The sequence below is a fragment of the Podarcis bocagei genome, assembly GCF_964188305.1.
Source record: "Podarcis bocagei genome assembly, chromosome: 8".
In the NCBI taxonomy this organism is placed as follows: Eukaryota; Metazoa; Chordata; class Lepidosauria; order Squamata; family Lacertidae; genus Podarcis; species Podarcis bocagei.
In genome coordinates, this window is record NC_138133.1 from 86,185,653 (window position 1) to 86,202,665 (window position 17,013).

At 47.1% G+C, this 17,013-nt stretch overlaps 1 protein-coding gene across 2 annotated transcripts in view; it reads right to left on the reverse strand.

Moving 5' to 3' along the window:
• Positions 1–10,950, reverse strand: part of KCNK9 (potassium two pore domain channel subfamily K member 9) — a 92,953-nt gene extending 82,003 nt beyond the window's left edge. For both annotated transcript variants that reach the window (XM_081204809.1, XM_081204810.1), the window contains exon 1: positions 10,302–10,950. In XM_081204809.1, the coding sequence (XP_081060935.1) occupies positions 10,302–10,947 (646 nt within the window). In that variant the 5' untranslated portion in view covers positions 10,948–10,950. The remainder of the gene's footprint in view (positions 1–10,301) is intronic.
• Between the last annotated feature and the right edge of the window lie 6,063 nt (positions 10,951–17,013).

Below are 17,013 nucleotides of genomic sequence, written 5' to 3' on the forward strand. Positions count from 1 at the left end.
CAACTGGAGAATAGCTTTTACCAAGGGTAGCATGGACTTTGAAGAAGCATGACCACAGGATAAAAAAGAAGAAATGAGCTAAAAGGAAGGCACATTTGGCAAACCCTCACCATGATCAAGTCCCACCCAGAAACCTATGTCTCCACTGTGGAAGGACATGTGGATCCAGAATTGGCCTCCACAGTCACTTACGGACTCACTGTTAAGACCATGTTCATGGAAGACAATCTTACTTGGCTACAAGTGATCGCCAAAGAAGAAGAACTCAAATAGCACCACAAAGGTCTTATTCTACAGTCTCTGGAGCCCTGAAAAGGAACATTTCCCTTAGCAGCTGAGGATAGACATTTTATTGCACATCAGAAGAATAAGAGGAGGAGGAAAAGGAGTTTCTGTTTACTACTTTAATGTTCAAAGAATGCCATATATGTTTTCTTAGTTATTTTTACAATTGCTCTGGGAGGTATACCACTCTTGTTATCACCTCACGTTGCATTTGGGTGGGGATTGTTGAAAGTAGGTGAGAGAGGTTTGCCAGTGTGGTGAAGTGGTTAAGAGCAGTAGACTCGTAATCTGGTGAACCGGGTTCGCATCTCTGCTCCTCCACATGCAGCTGCTTGGGCTAGTCACACTTCTTTGAAGTCTCTCAGCCTCACTCACCTCACAGAGTGTTTGTTGTGGGGGAGGAAGGGAAAGGAGAATGTGAGCTGCTTTGAGACACCTTAGGGTAGTGATAAAGCAGGATATCAAATCCAAACTCTTCTTCCTCCTCCTCCTCCTCCTCTTCTTCTTCTTCTTCAGGCCACATAGCAATTTCATGCCTGAGAAGAGATCTTTGGAACTGCAGCCTTCCAGATCACCATCTATACTCTTCACCATTAATCTATATGGGCTCTTGTTGAGTGACTGAGGGTGGGGGGCAGTGGACAATGCATGCAGCCACTGTAATCTGAACAATTGCCCCTGCTGAGGTAACCTGCCTGTGTAACATCAGAGAACCTTGCCTGCATTGCACAGCATCACATGGTCTAATGTTGTTGCAATCAGGGCTGCAAGAGAATCCCAAATCCTGAGATTTCAGGGCCCAAACCTGAAATCTTGGGGTGGGCCCTGGTGATGTCAGAGAGCAGCCCCTAATAATGTCATGGGGTAAGCCCTGGAGACAGAGGTTAATTGGAGCAGAGAGGGGAAGACTCTCCCCAAATGCAAATGGTGTAAATTGCAGCCAGCTCTGCCAGGCTGAAGCTTGCAAGTGGTGGTGGTAGTGTTAAAGGCTGCCCGCCTTGAGATTCAATACCTCCACTTGCCACCTACAGGGGGTGAGGCAGACGTGAAGGCTTCTGCCAACCCTAATTACAGCACCATATGGGGAAGCCTAACCCACTTTGCAGAGCACCCACTTTGCGTTCATATCCAATCCCTGGTATCTCCAGTTAAAACAGGGACATGGGACAATTTTCTGCCCAAAGACTTCATTCCCTTCTGGACAATCGCATGCAAGTGTTGGTCAGACCCACGGGCAAAAATGAGCAAGGCAACCCATGCAACATTTAGGTTTCTAAGTAGGCAGGTGCCAACACACACACACCTCGCTCTTCCATCCAGGCAGCAAGGAACACATGACAACAAGACAAACACACTCAAGGAGTGTGCAGTGCTGGACCAGAGAAGGAAGTGGCCTGGATAAAGGAGGCTGGTGAGGGTGTGTGGCCTGGGGGGAGTCCTGAGGACCACTTTTGGCCCCCAGATCTGTGACTCCCCACCCCTGGGTTATTAGAACACCAGGTGATAGGAAAGGTCTCTGCCATAGAACCTAGAGAGCCAGTCAGAACAGACAAAACTGGGTGGTGCTGATAACTAATCTGAGTTCACTGTGATCCTGTCCTGGCATGATACCAAATCCTGAGGAGGATTTAACTGCTCAAAAGATGCAATGAATGAGAAAAGGCTGAAGGAGCTCAGTTTAGCGGGGGGGGGGGGGGAGAGAGAGAGAGAGAGCAATCAACACACATCAAGGACTATCAGCAAAGTTATTTCAGTGGAGCTGGCATATGCAGAGTTGATATACCTTTGAGCTCCAGACAGCCCACAGGGGGTCCTCATGTTTGTAAGCACCCAGAAACACTGGGCTTGCCACTGCTGGAAACAGCATGCTAGGCTAAAAGATTTTTATCTAGCCGAGCAACACCATTCTTATGCACTGTTGAACTTTGAATCAGAAAATAGAATCTGAAAACTAGATGAAGGTGAATGGGGTTGACATAGAGAAGGAGGAGACATTTTGCTCAGGTACAGAAATAAACAATCGAATTGTTCTCAATGCTCAGAAATCATTCTCTAAGAAACCTGTACAGTAATAAGTAAATTCCTTTAATCCCCTGCAGAAACTTTTTTGAACCACCGAGTCATGAAAATTTCATGAGAAGTCACTTCAACGCTCCCAGTGGAACACAGTGATATATTTTCTGCACAGTGATTGGGTGTGAGGGGGCAGGATTGTATTGCAGCCTGTAGAAAACTTTCTTACCAAAAAATAAAAATTCAAAGAGTATGGCAATTGGGAGTCAGAAAATATCCTCCAAGGAACGGAATAAATATTTTGAGCCTCTGCTAATACTGGAGCTGGCAAATTAGCTAGACCTCTCACCTCCCAGAGGGGAAAAAAATCTATCACTGGTTAATGAAGGGAAGGGTGGGCTTCATTGGACGGAATTAACAAAAATTGGCCAAGTTTTAATCATTTTTAATCATCATTTGTGAGTAATTAGCAATGACCACTCAGCATTTAGGAGAGCATTTGGTTTCCGTAACAGTGAGCAGCTGTATCAACTGACCAATTCAACCAGTTTAGCACCATTACTTCTTGTACGTTGGTGGTGCAAAATGGGTCTCCAGAAAGAAAAGTAATCTTTCCAACCTTTCCATTTCACTGGCATGGTTTCTTAACCAAATGCTCCCTAACTGGAGAGCTGGTGTGGTGTAGTGGTTAGAGTGTGGGACTAGGACCTGGGAGGCCAGGATTTGAATCCCTACTTGGCCATGAAGCTCACCGGGTGACCTTGGACCGGTCACAGCCTCTCAGCCTAACCTACCTCACAGAATAGAATAGAATAGAATAGAATAGAATAGAATAGAATAGAATAGAATAGAATAGAATAGAATAGAATAGAATTATTATTTATACGCCACCCATCTTGGTGGCTTCCAACAAAGCATTAAAATACAGTAGTCTGTTAAACATTAAAAGCTTCCCTAAACAGGGCTGCCTTCAGATGTCTTCTAAAAATCTGGTAGTTGTTCTTCTCTTTGACATCTGGTGAGAGGGTGTTTCACAGGGCAGGTGCCACTACCGAGAAGGCCCTCTGTCTGGTTCCCTGTAACTTGGCTTCTCGCAGTGAGGGAACCGCCAGAAGGCCCTCGGAGCTGGACCTCAGTGTCCGGGCAGAACGATGGGGGTGGAGACGCTCCTTCAGGTATACCGGACCGTGGCTCTTTAGGGCTTTAAAGGTCAGCACCAACACTTTGAATTGTGCTCGGAAATGTACTGGGAGCCAATGTAGGTCTTTCAAGACCGGTGTTATGTGGTCTTGGCAACTGCTCCCAGAGTTGCTGTGAGGTTTAAATGAGGAGGAGGTGGAGGAGGAGGAGAACCTTGGATGCCACCATGAGTTCATTGTAGGAAAAAGATGAGATGGAAATGTGATGGAAAAACCATCCATTGACAGAAGATGGAATGGGGCCCAAGGCACATGACTGCAGCATCATATGAGAAGTCATAACTTAGTGATGAAGCAGCAGCTTCCATACAGAAGGTCCCATGGCATCTCCAGTTAAAATACGGACAGGGAAAACATTTACAGCCCCATGGCTTACATCCCTTCTGGACAGCTTTCCATAGTCCACATACATACATACATGGATCAAGCCAGAGGAAAAAGAGACAGAGCCACAAATGTAAAATTGTCGAAATGTAGAGTTGGAAGTGGCCCCAAGGGTCATCTAATCCAACCCCCTGTGATGCAGGAAACTCACTTAAAGCATCCATGACAGATGGCCATCCAACCTCTGCTTTAAAACCCCCAAAGAAGATATCCCTTAAGATTTTTGAAGATGGCTATCAAATCTCCTCTCAGTCTCTTCTTTTCCAGGCTAAACATACCCAGCTCCTTCAACCGTTCTTCATAAGGCTTGGTTTCCAGACCCAAGCGAAGTGCGGACAGCATGCCAGACAGGAACTTGTGGCTTAAATCCCAGCTGCACCAGGATGTATCTCGAACCTGCAATTAACTCTCAGTCAAAAACTACATGTGAGCAGTGAACTCATGAATCCAAATTTCCCAGGTGCTGCTTCTCTGTGGCAAAGCAGCACTGGGAGGGGATTATTTGGATGGGAGAGAAGGCAGAGGGGCTAAAGGACATCTAGCCTTTTCATTGCCCACTTATTTTTATCTTTGCAACTCATGTGCAGACAGAGAAAGAGCAAATTATGAACGTAGCCAGTTGCCTTATACTGAGTCAGTCCATTGGTCCATCTAACTCAGTGAGCCTCCACAGGTAAAGGACCCCTGACAGTTAAGTCCAGTCACAGACGACTCTGGGGTTGCGGTGCTCATCTCGCTTTACTGGCCAAGGGAGCCGGCATTTGTCTGCAGACAGGTTCCGGGTCATGAGGCCAGCATGACTAAGCCGCTTCTGGCGAACCAGAGCAGCGCACAGACACACCGTTTACCTTCCCGCTGGAGTGGTACCTATTTATCTACTTGTACTTCAACATGCTTTCAAACTGCTAGGTTGACAGGAGCTGGGACCAAGCAACAGGAGCTCACTGCATTGCGGAGATTCGAACCGCCGGCCTTCCGATGGGCAAGCCCAATGCTCAGTGGTTTAGACCACAGCTCCACCCACGTCCCTCCGTTCTCTGTAAATTGGGAGTATTAATGCCTTGCCTCAAGAACTGGTATGAGAGCGAGTGCGGAGCCTCTTCAAACATTGAACTTGCTTTTCAATGTACCTCTCAAAAGGCAAACTAAACTCTTCTTTAAAAACATACATGCACTAGTCAGAGTGAAAGAGTGAGGGCACGCTCAGCGAAAAAGCCAATATGTGAAATGCGAAAATACCTTTGAGGGACATGATAATAAGGATTTGGAAGCACCTTTAGGCGGTCTTACATATCTCTCTCTTGCTCTCTCTTCCTTCAAATCCCTCCTTGGAAATGATTGATTTATTATTTAATTAAGGTTTATTTATTAAAAGCCTTCCCTACTTCTTCTCCAGCAGTTCCAAGTGGTTTACATTTTAAAATTAATTAATTAATTAAAAGCACCTTCAAAAGAAAAAAAGGGGAGAAAATCACAACATCAGCACACCACTACAGATTTAAAGTAGCCACGGAAAGCCCTTTTTCCAGTCAAAAACCAAATAGAAGAAGTAATTCCTGCTGCATCTCTTAAAAAATTACAGGGACCTAGCCCTCCTAACCTCTTCATTGAAACAGTGTCACAATTTGTGGTCTGTTGGGACCCATCTGCACTATCTATTTAAAACAGTATCATATCTCTTTAAAGAACTGTGGCTTCCTTGAAAAAAGCCTGGGAACTGTAGTTGGGTGCTGAGAGTCGTTAGGTGACCCCTAGTCGCTTCGCAGGGCTACTATTCCCAGAGTGCTTTAATTCTCAATCCGTCTTCCCAGGGAGTTCTGTGAAGGGAATAGGGTTCTCTTAAAAGCTCTCCATGCCATTTAAAAAAACTACAGTTCCCACGTTTCTTGGGACAGGGAGCCATGACTGTTTAAAAGGGTATTTTAAATGTATACTGTAGATGGGGCCTCACTGAGGAAACCCAGGTCTGAGCTGGCAGCAAGGATGGAAGAGAGAATACAACCTGCTTATTGGTCCATGCGGAGAACCAGCGATTATCCTTAGTGTGTGATGGTCTTGGGAAAACTGGTGAAGATTCTATTTCACAAAACCGTCATTTCACTTCTGGGTCCCCAGGTACAACAGCAAAGGTTTGTAGTGCTGGTCCTCAACTACAGTGAGGTCACAGTGGCTGAATACACACTATGCATTCAAAGCACACAGTCACTCCCGATAATCTTGAGAACTGTAGTTCATAGAGCTACAGTTCCCAGCACCCTTGAACTACAATTCCCATGATTCTTTGGGGGTTCTAAATGTGATTCAGATGTGTACACACCTGATAGGCGTTAACAGCGTTTGCTCACATTCACTTGCCCCCTCCTCTCTCTTATGTGCCTCTATTCCCTGTCAAATTTGGCACTGTATGTTCCTAGGGGCAGGGACACTGGTTTATGCTGTAGAGCATCATATACACTGATGGGGTTTCTGCAAATAAAAATGATGACAGTGAAACTCTAAAAGGTGGCATACTAAGGATTTCTGAACATAGGAAGCACTTTGGAGCAATTTAAATCAGGCATAGGCAAACTCAGTCCTCCAGATGTTTTTGGGACTACAACTCCCGTCATCCCTTGCTAACAGGACCAGTGGTCAGGGATGATAGGAGTTGTAGTCCCAAAACATCTGGAGGGTCGAGTTTGCCTGTGCCTGATTTAAATATTTCCCGTTTTTGATGGAGCGGCGGTGTTGAAATATTTTGTACAGACACACCATAATTGCTAAACCTCGACCAACTTGCTCAGTGCCAGATGTCAAATTCTGCACATGGGTAAGCTCACCTCTGAGACACTCTTATTTCCTTGCCTTTGATAAGAAGCCAATCCAGAAAACACAACCAACTGTTGTATTTATTGACATTATGCAAAATATGGAAATTTCAGATTGCATTTGCTAGTGAAAGCCCACTAGCTGTACCCTACGGAGGCACTTGGTGCCTTCTCATTAATGCATAAAATGTGCTTTTTCTTCCTGAGTTGTACTTAGGTGGTTTCAGAGAGAGAACAAAATGTGTGCAAAGCGACGTCTTCAAGGTTAGTTTAAAAATAGAAACTTAAAAAAAAAACCAGCCGAGCGGCACACTTGATGTCACTGCAGATTATTCTAAAATAACTTTTTTTATATAAAAAAAGTGATTTCTCTAAAGGCCTAAAACTACTGAAGTGGAATAAAGAAAACAGAAGCACTTTTTAAAGGTATAAATTAACCACACGTGAGAAATTGTTAATTTGTCCTCATGGGTTGGTAGAACTTGATATTCATTGAAATAAATGGGTCTGAAATTAAGTCAAGGCCAACTTGTCCCATTGATTTCAGCAGGACAGCAGTTTACTGAGACTGCAACCCTTTACATACTTACCCGGGAATAAGTCCCATTGAACTGAATGGGGCTTACTTCTGAGCAGGCATGCATAGAATTGCACTGTTAGTGGATTTTCAGTGATAATGGTCCTATATATCCCAGCTTGAAGAGCACTCAAAACTATCTGGCTTTTTTTAAAAAAAAATCTATGCCTACAGGCTGGATGGAGTGGAGAGTGCCTTTGAGCATGTACAGAGTGCTTTTTCTCAATCCTAAGTAATCACAATAAGAGCACATTCAGACACATTGGCTTAGCCCATGGCTTCCAAGTTGGTTTGAACCTTGACACCTGTTGTTTCACAAAGTAAGCAATGGAGATGCAAGTCACATTTGGGGTATAAGCCAGTCAAAGTTAACACTTAACTCTCCCATTGAAATCAATGGGACAAGAAAGTGTTTGCCTTTGAATAGGTCATGCCCATGGTTAAATTCAGAGTTCTCTTTCCACCAGGCTTCTTCCAATTATTCCTTGTGCTCTTTTAAGAAAGTTTTTGATCTAAATATCCAATATTTTTAGTTAATATGCAGGCAGGCAAACATGTATACTGAGAGCATTAAAAAAAAATTCATCCTTCTGCAACGTATTACAAAGTATTTCAATTATATACTCACAATTTTAAATACATATACAAGGTAGGAGACAGCAGATGTACCGAAACTCACGAAAGGCAGTTATGTCATTGGGTCCAGCTAAACTAAACTAAACCACCAACCCATTCAACAAACTATCACGACAGTGTTCAATACAATCATTAAAACATTATAACATTATAAAAGATGGAACTAATTTTTAACACTGGGTCAAATTAATTCTCTGAAAGCACTTGGAGAATTTTGGGATGCAGAAATGAAGAAAACCATCAAACCATCAAATCTAGCATGTTGGGGGGGCACTTTATCTAAATTATATAGTTCGGTATTTGAATGATTGGTATTAATAATTGTATTATAAATTGGTATTGTTATAATGAGGCTATTATTGCACTGTGATTGAAAACTGATAAAAATTTACTATATAAAAAGATAAAAGCACTTGGAGAAGCAGAACAAATTCAGCAAGTGGAAAAATATCAGAATTAAAGCACAGGGGTGGGGGTTAATACTCTGCTGTGTTTCCCTCCCTGATCCCCCCCCCAAAAAAAACCCAACTTCACAAAGGTTGTTCCAAAGCATTAAAGTTTTGATTTCTACAAAGACCCTTTATGACGGGGGGGGGGGGAGAGAGATTGAAGTGAAGGGGAGACTCAGCAAAATAAGTCTCAGTTTTGGCCCCCAAAAGAAACGTTCTTTTTAAACAAAGTTAGAAAGACATAATCTACAAAATCTCTCCCAGTGTCAGATTACCTCTCAAGCAGGCAATTTACTGCTGGAAACTGCACACCTTCCACACCTGACAGCTTATAAGAAGGTGGGATAGACATTCTGCTGAAAACTGAGAGCTCCTTCGTGTGTTAATGTTTACACTGGCAGTAATGATAGTGTCTGTCTCAATTAATAACGTTGTTCTGTTCTTCGTGTCCTGTCCAACAGAACATAGTGCATGCATTATTAACCAACTATTGTGTTCAAGTGACCTGCTAGTGGCGTATGTTGAGAGAACATCTTCATTTTCTCATGACGTGCATCTGAATATACAAATAGGCAAGCAATAGAGTAAGCACAAAATAAAGTCCAGGGTCCAGAACCTATCTCTTGATACCTCATCAGTGCCTGAGGGATGAAATGGGCTATACACTGATTATTTTTTTCATCCTGTCAAGCAATATTTTATTTTAGGAGAGGAAAACTTTATTTGGGTGATTCTGCACTTTTCCCAAGGGTATGGTACGCTGCTAGAAAACCAACTCTGCCTTGTCGACAAAACAGTCATCTAAAAAGTCATGTTACGTTCAGCACCGGGCAAGTTCTCTGATTCCTACTATTTTGCACATTGGACTGTCTACTCCGCCTTCTAAAATGAGGGGGAGGAGATTGCAAGTAGACAAGAGGAGAGGCACGCAGACAAGGACCTGTTACTACTACTACTGTTGTAGAAGAAAACTTCTGGGGCAAATTGGCCTCTCCCTTCCCAAAGCAAAGGATCAGATGGAAAGATCTGGTCTGTTAGTTCCCTGAATCATGGCAATCCAAGGCTTGGGTTACAGTGCTCAAACTATTAATGTGAAGATTCCCAAGTAGCACAATCGAACTATTTCAGAGTACATGGCAATGCCAGTTTACAAACCTTGTCTATTTTTTCTCCCTAGAGTGAAAGCAAGCTTCAAAAGAGACTTGCAAGCCAAGCCAATACATTTTCTCAAAAGTATGTCCAACTGAGCTCACTGGAACTTGTTCCCAGTTATGTGTGCCTGGGATTGCAGCTTCAATTACTTTTAAATCTTAATTTATTGGCATCACCTTCCAAATATCATTGCACGAAAACTTGCTTCATTTTGTTGCTTCCCTGTCATGAGTTGGGAAGAACTTCTAGTGGTGCTAAATTCTACCTTCAGAAGTTCCCAGTCACTCCACCCAATTCTACTAAGGTTTAATCTGGAATCTGGGGATGGGGGCAGAGAGACAGAGAGACCTAATGTCCAACAAGTGTGAATTGAAACATTCAAATAAATTAATAGAGTAGGAAAGGGAGGGTCATTTGCTCTCCAACTTTTGGAACCAATCCCCACTGCACAGCTTCCTAAAACCATTCTTGTTTCACCCTGCAAATCCTACAGTTGCCCAGCTCCCCAAATCCTCAGTTCACCCACCTCCCAGTAGACGTCTTTCCCTGGGTAACCCGCTTTCATTTTGCATAACTCCTCAACCTTTGGAGCAGTCTGATCACATTTACTCATGCTTTTACGCACAGATATATTTCATTTTCCGTGTTAGCAGTTCAGCACCGAACAGCACCCAAAGTTTAGGAAGCTTCCCTTCCTTGGCATCTCACAGTCCCTCTCCTTGGCATCTCACAGTTTCTCAACTCTTGGCGCCCTCAAACCTTCCACTTGCACCCATCCGGCATCGCGCGGGGGACTTACCTATGGTGGTGATAACTGTGATGGCAAAGTAGAAAGACCCTGCGAATTTCCACTGGACCCCTGCCCGGTGGGGCTCCAACTGCATGATAATCTCCTCCAGCTGCTGGTAGTCGTCGTTGGTGATGTTGTACTTCCCCTTGAGCCGGGTCTCCTCGGCTTTCAGCTGCTCGTCTTCGCGCATTTCGTGGTCGGACTCCAGGGCATCAAAGACGGCCGCCCCCACCAGCAGGTAAGTGAACGTGCAGATGATCAGGGAGAGGGTCCGCACGTTCTGCCTCTTCATGGCCGCCAGGAAGGGCCCACGGAAGGGACCATGTCCCCCCCTGGCCGCCCGGAGATCCGACAGGGTGCAACAGAGGCAGCCGCCGAGCGAGGCGAGCTGCAAGCGGCGCCTGGCGGGGCTCGGTGGGCTTTCTCGAGGAAGCTGCTGTCCTTGGTTCTGAAAGCGCGGTGGCGGCGGCTGCTCGGGCTGCTGCCGCCGCTGCTGCTGCTCTGGCTGTTGCTGCTGCTCTCCGCCTCGCGGATCCGGCTCCTGTGAGGCGGACAGGCACAGAAGGCTGCTGGAGCGTCTCGACCACGGACCTTGCAGCCGGCAAACTCTGCGCAAGACCTGTCCAAACCAAGCTGTCCCGGCGCGCAGGGCCATCAAGGGCGCCTCTTCAGGAAACCAGATCTTGCCCACCCGAGGAGTCGAAAGGAGGCTCAGCCCGAGGACCAGAGGCAGGTCCCCCCCTCCACGCCGCCGCCCACAGTTTTCCCAAACTCCCAAAAACTCCTTCCCCGCCCTCTTAGCAAGGGAAAGCCAAGAGGGAAGTCGAGTCCGTCGGGGAGAGCGGATCTTGCCCGCCCCGCCACCTGTCTCCCCGCAATCGCCCTTCCCCGCTCGGGTTGGGGTTTATTCCGCACTTGTCGAGCCCCGGGGGGAGCGGGCTAAGGACGTGAAGAGGGGTCCCATCAGAGGGGCGGCGGGACGGCGGCACGCCCCTTCCAATCCATGTGCGACTGGGCTGTCCCTCCCGGGAGAGGCCAGCGGGTCCCGTCTCCAGATGTGGCCGGTCCAGGTGTGCGCCGGTAGGATGCCGGCACAGCATCAGCCACGTCCCAAGAAGACTTCTTTTTGGGGCGCTGCCTCTTTGGAACGGAGGAAGAACTTCCGGTAAGTGGGGAAGGAAACTGACCAGCTTGCAACCGCCACGGCGGTTCTCCCCCACCCCCAAATGATGCAAATTTTCACCAGGCACGCGCACAAGCACACACGAACATACACACACACACACTTCTGCAGGCTGCTGCTTCCTTCGAGCAAAGCCTTCAAGTATGATCAGCAGCAATCTTGAGGCAGATCGTTCCAGGAGTCGCCACGAGGATCATACAAAGCGCGCACAGCCTTTGCTTTGCAGCCACCAGCGTGGCTGCGGGGAGACAGGGCAGGAGGAGGCGGCGAAGTTCGCGAAATCCAGCTTTCTTTAGGGTCAGTTGCGATTTGGCTGGGGAGGGGTCGCGGGGGAGAAGGTCTCTTAATGCAGCCAGCCCCTTTCTGTTACTGTTTCGGAAGGGAGATTGCTTTTGGAGGGGAAGAGGGAGGAGAAGAGCCCACCGTTTGAGGGCAGGGCGATTGTCGCTGGAACAGACAGACGATGCTGAAGGAGAAGATCTGGAAGACCAGCCGGGGTAAGAAGGAGACGGTCTGAGACGTCAGCTTGCGGCTTTGGGGTCTCATAGTCGGACTCCTCGCTGGAGTAAAAGGCAGACAGTCTGGGTCTTCTGTGGAGACAGGTGCGCGCCTGCCTCTGGATCCTTTATCTGAAAGGCTGCCGTTTGCCGGGGGAAGGAGTGGAATGAATGGATAATTGGGGGAGGGGAGGGGGAAGATTGTGTGTGTGAGAGAGAGGCGTGGCCCAAGGATGCAAAGGAATCTCCCGGTCGCGCGTGGGATCGTCTGGGAACCAACTGGTCGCACCCGCCAGTGCGCCACGCTCCTTTGCTCTTTTCGCAGACACTGAGAAGATGGGCTCGCCTGAAGCCGAAGATGAGAGCGCTACAGAAGGCACTTGGTCTTGCCAGTCTCCCTGCCTTAAAGGAGAGAGTTAACAGCCATCAGGATTCAGAAGGGGGAGGAGCACGGAGGGGGAGGGGGACGGAAGCAGGACCCCTTGTCTTGACACTCTTACATCCCAGCCCCACTCCCCAGAAAATGAGACTCAAAGTATTGGAGAAATTATGGGGCCTGAGGTGAGGGGGACATGGCTCTGTGTTTGTGTATATCTTCGGTTCTGGGTCGTATCCTCTTTAAGGCTGCCTCCCCCACGACAAAGCAGCCCCCCAGCGTCCTAACTGCTTGACATCACCGGGAGTGGGAGGGGTGGCGCGCGCGCCTTCCTCCTCCATCACCATTTTCCTTCCTCGCCCAACGCAAAGCCAAGCCGGGCTGGGCTGGGCTTCATCTCCTGGGATGTTTCCAGCCCCAGAGAAGAGTTGGCGGTGGGGTTTGTGCGAGCCAGCCGTCGCCGGCGGAGAGTCTCCCACCGCCTTCAACCGCGCGCCTGCCTCGATTGCTCAGCGCCCTTCCCAGCGCTTACCTCTGAGCGCAGACGGAGAAGCGCCCACCCGCCCTCTCTCTTCTCATCCACCCACCTTGTCTGGAAAAAACTGGAACTCGTCGGCTGCCGTCTCCCGACCTGCTCTCTTGGTGTCCGCGGTCTCACTCACTCATTCTCTACATCCTCTGGCCCCGCCCACCCCAGATGTGGCCCCGCCCATTCTGCTCCTCTTCTTTAAATAAGCTGCGAGCTGGAGGAAGGGGATTTGGAGGGAGGGGGAGATAGATGATGTGCAAAAATCCAGGCACCGGGGACTCCCTTCCCTCGCTTTGCCAAGGCGTAGCAGTCTTCTGGTCTTTGGGAATGAAGCCACTGGACAAAGATGCAGCTAAGGTTGCCACCATTTAATTCTGGGACTGCTGCTGTGTCTCTTAGCAGACAGAAACTAAGCAAGGGAAACTTTCCGTGGCCTGGAAACTAAGTAATTGGGGCAAGTTGGAGAGAATGTCACCTGCTTTCTTTTCAAAATTCTGAGCCACCTTCACACATTCTGGGCTTGGATCCAGACTTGGCCAGTTGCAGTGTGATCGTGCAGACCTACCCATGCCTCCTCAGAAGTAAGCCCCTTTTAGCTCAATGGGACTGCGATCCTAGTTCCACTTTCCTGGGACTAAGTCCCATTGAAAATGGGCTGTAGCCAATGGCGTTTCACTCGGACCCACTGAAATAAATGGGTGGAAAACAGTCGCACTCATGAATTGCAAGAGCTCTGCTCTGAGTAGGGCTAGTATTGGATACAGCCCCATGGGATGTATGTCTGAGTAGACGTGTATAGGATTGGGTGTTTTATCCCCCACTGAAAGTAACAGGACTTGTCAGTCATGACACTTCTTTCAAAGTTACTTAGGTATAACTGACTTTGTCTGGACCCAACCCTATGTGGGTTGGTTGGTTGATTGATTGATTGCTTAACAAGCTTCATATCCCTTCTTCTTAGCACTCTCTATCTATCATCCATCCATCTATCTATCTATCTATCTATCTATCTATCTATCTATCTATCTATCTATCATCTATCATCTATCTATCTATCATCTATTTATCTATCATCTATCTATCTATCTATCTATCTATCTATCTATCTATCTATCATCTCTCCCTCCCTCTAAACCTGGTGCTAATAATAAGATGTGATCAAAATATAAAGCAAGTCATACTTTAAAATAGGCAGGCAGCAAACAAAAAGGCACTGCATGCAGCAAAAGTAAAAGTATTCAGCTCTTAATAAAGTGAATGAGCAATCCTTAACTTCTGAATGTGGCCAACACCTTTCTGCAAGTGCATGTCTTGTGCAAATACACTTATTGGGAAGTGGAGATAGACTGCAGCTGCAGGGTGTGAAGGATATACGTAGTATGGACTCTGCAGTCGCACCATCTGGGAGACAGTCCTCAGGTTGTTAAAGGCAAAAGGACCAGAGCCCAGGAAAAGATAACAACTTGAGTGCGTATTCACACATTGCTAAAAGCACCACTGAGCCCATCCCATACTGCACAATTCAAAGTGTTGGTGCTGACCTTTAAAGCTCTAAACCAGGCATCCCCAAACTCGGCCCTCCAGATGTTTTGGGACTACAACTCCCATCATCCCTGGCTAACAGGACCAGTAGTCAGGGATGATGGGAATTGTAGTCCCAAAACATCTGGAGGGCTGAGTTTGGGGGTGCCTGCTCTAAACAGCCTTGGTCCAGTATACCTGAAGGAGCGTTTCCCACCACCACCACCACCACCAATCGTTCAGCCCAGACACTGAGGTTCTCCTCCGAGGGTCTTCTGCTGGTTCCCTCACTGTGAGAAGTTACAGGGAACCAGGCAGAGGGCCTTCTCAGTAGTGGTGCCCTCCCTGTGGAACGCCGTCCCACCAGATGTCAAGAAGATAAACACCTATCTGACTTTTAGAAGACATCTGAAAGCAGCCCTGCTTAGGGAAGTTTTTGATTTTTGATGTTTTATCGTGTTTTTACTATTCTGCTGGGAGCTGCCCAGAGTGGCTGGGGAAACCCAGACAAATGGGTGGGGTATAAATGACGCAAGCTAGAAAGCAGATGAGAGCCACATTTTGAAATCAAAGTTCACATTTTTATTATAATTATTATTCCATAAATCACTGCCCTTTGTCAAAAGGCTGCAGAGTGGCTTACCACATAGAAACATAATAAACCACATAACGCGCCCATATAACATAGGCTAATGCAGAGATTACAGTGCCTTTGAATCACAGATGATGCAACTTGCAGCTTAGAGGTGAAAATGAACAAAGAACACAAGGACACAGGCTCACTGCTTGACACCAGTGCAAGTCTCAGTCTTGGGACAAATTATAAACCAAAGTTGCTACATATGTGGAATTATTTCCTCTTAACAGTGAGTTGTACAACCAGCCTCCACGGATGAGAGCTTTGGTGTGCTGGGCTCCCATGTTCAAAAGGATGGCCTCCAGGCAGACTTGAACCACATTGGCTCTTGGTTTCGAATAGGCATAGCCACATGGCTATCCACACCTGCCGCCCAGACGTTATGGTTTACAGTTCCCATCATCTCCAGGTCTGCAAGGGAGCATGCTCAGATCAGTGGCCCATGCAGGACTGCAGGGACAGTGAATCATCCGGGCTTCCAAAACAAGCCCTTTGTTGCTGTAGAAGTGAAACGGGTCTCAGGTGGTTGGGCAAACACAGAGTCCTGGCTCATTTCAGGGCTTGGGGTCAACAACAGGCAATAATCCTTTGGCAACTGGTGGAGGCCCAACAGCAGCAAAACCAGCAGCAAAATCAGCACTCTTGGCTTTCTGCAAAGCAGCAGCCTGAGGGCATTGCAAGGAATTAAAAGGATGACTGAACACTTGGTGCTGATCAGAGGGCAATTACTTGCCACTGTGATGTAAGCCACTCTATGTAAGCCAATAGGAGGGGGCTCAGCGGAGGACCCTTTGGTGAGAGCACCCTCCAACTTGCAGCTCTCCCCTGCCCCAGCCTCCTCTGCTCGGCAGTGAACTTGCTTTCCTTTCCTAGCTTTCCCTGGCACATAATGGAGCGCAGGTTCCCCGCCTCTCTATTTTCTCTTTTGATGTATGCGGAGCCTGAAATTTCAAGGTGGCTGTGCAATTATTGCACCACTTAATAGATGTGTTCGGTAACCCCACTGCTGAGAAGCTGTGGAATGGCACAAAGGCGAAATGCTACTGAGGGGGCTCTTCCTGCCCCCCCACCACCCTTCTGCTTAATTGTAGGAGACGTTTTCCTGGGGTAATAGAGGAGGTACCTCTACACAATTTCTCTCTTTGAGAAATAAAGGCAGTTTGGAAACAAGGCAGGCAGGCATGTTGCCCTGGGAAATAGAGGTAAAGCACACAGAGAGCTACTGATAATGGACTGAAAGGGGGATCTGGACCACATTCAGGGCCCTAGAGGAGAGGGGTCTTTCTAGGGTGTCAATAGTGCATGGGCGAACTTCTCTCGCTTTGTGTGGCTGGCATCATTGAGGGAGAGTTAGAGAGAGGAGCAACAGCCATTGGGAAGTTACAGGTGTATTCAGCAGGTGATTGCTTTGCTGAGCACAGAGCCTCCATTCATCATCAGATTTCTGCAGCAAGCTGCTGGAGAGGCAAATCCCACGGGAGAGAACTGCCGTGTCTTCAGCTCAGGAGCATTTTTAGAAGCTCAGAGGTCATTATTGTTTCCAGGCTTATAATTTATACAGTAAGCTTTTAATTGCAGCCAGGAAGGGCCAGTTTATAAAGTCAGCACAATTGGTTGACATTCCTGGACCACTTTTCTTTTCTCTTTTCTTTTCTTTTCTTTTCTTTTCTTTTCTGGTGGATTTTTCCCCCTCCTGATTTTTATGCATCTGAACAAGTAGGCTCTAGACTGTGAAAGCTTAGACCACAATACCAGTCTTTAAGGTATTGTGGAGTGGGGAAATAGATTGTGGTGGACCAGATGTGTTGCATCTCCAGATGCAATTGAGAAAAGTCACTGTGAAACTCATTGTCAGAGATTGTAGAGAATAGTGAGCTAGATAGACCGATGGGTTGACTTGGTATAAGGCAGCTCCCCCTTGTTTCTAAGGTTTCACGTGACTCTTGGATGGTTTTCCCAGACTGCACTGCTTCAAGCT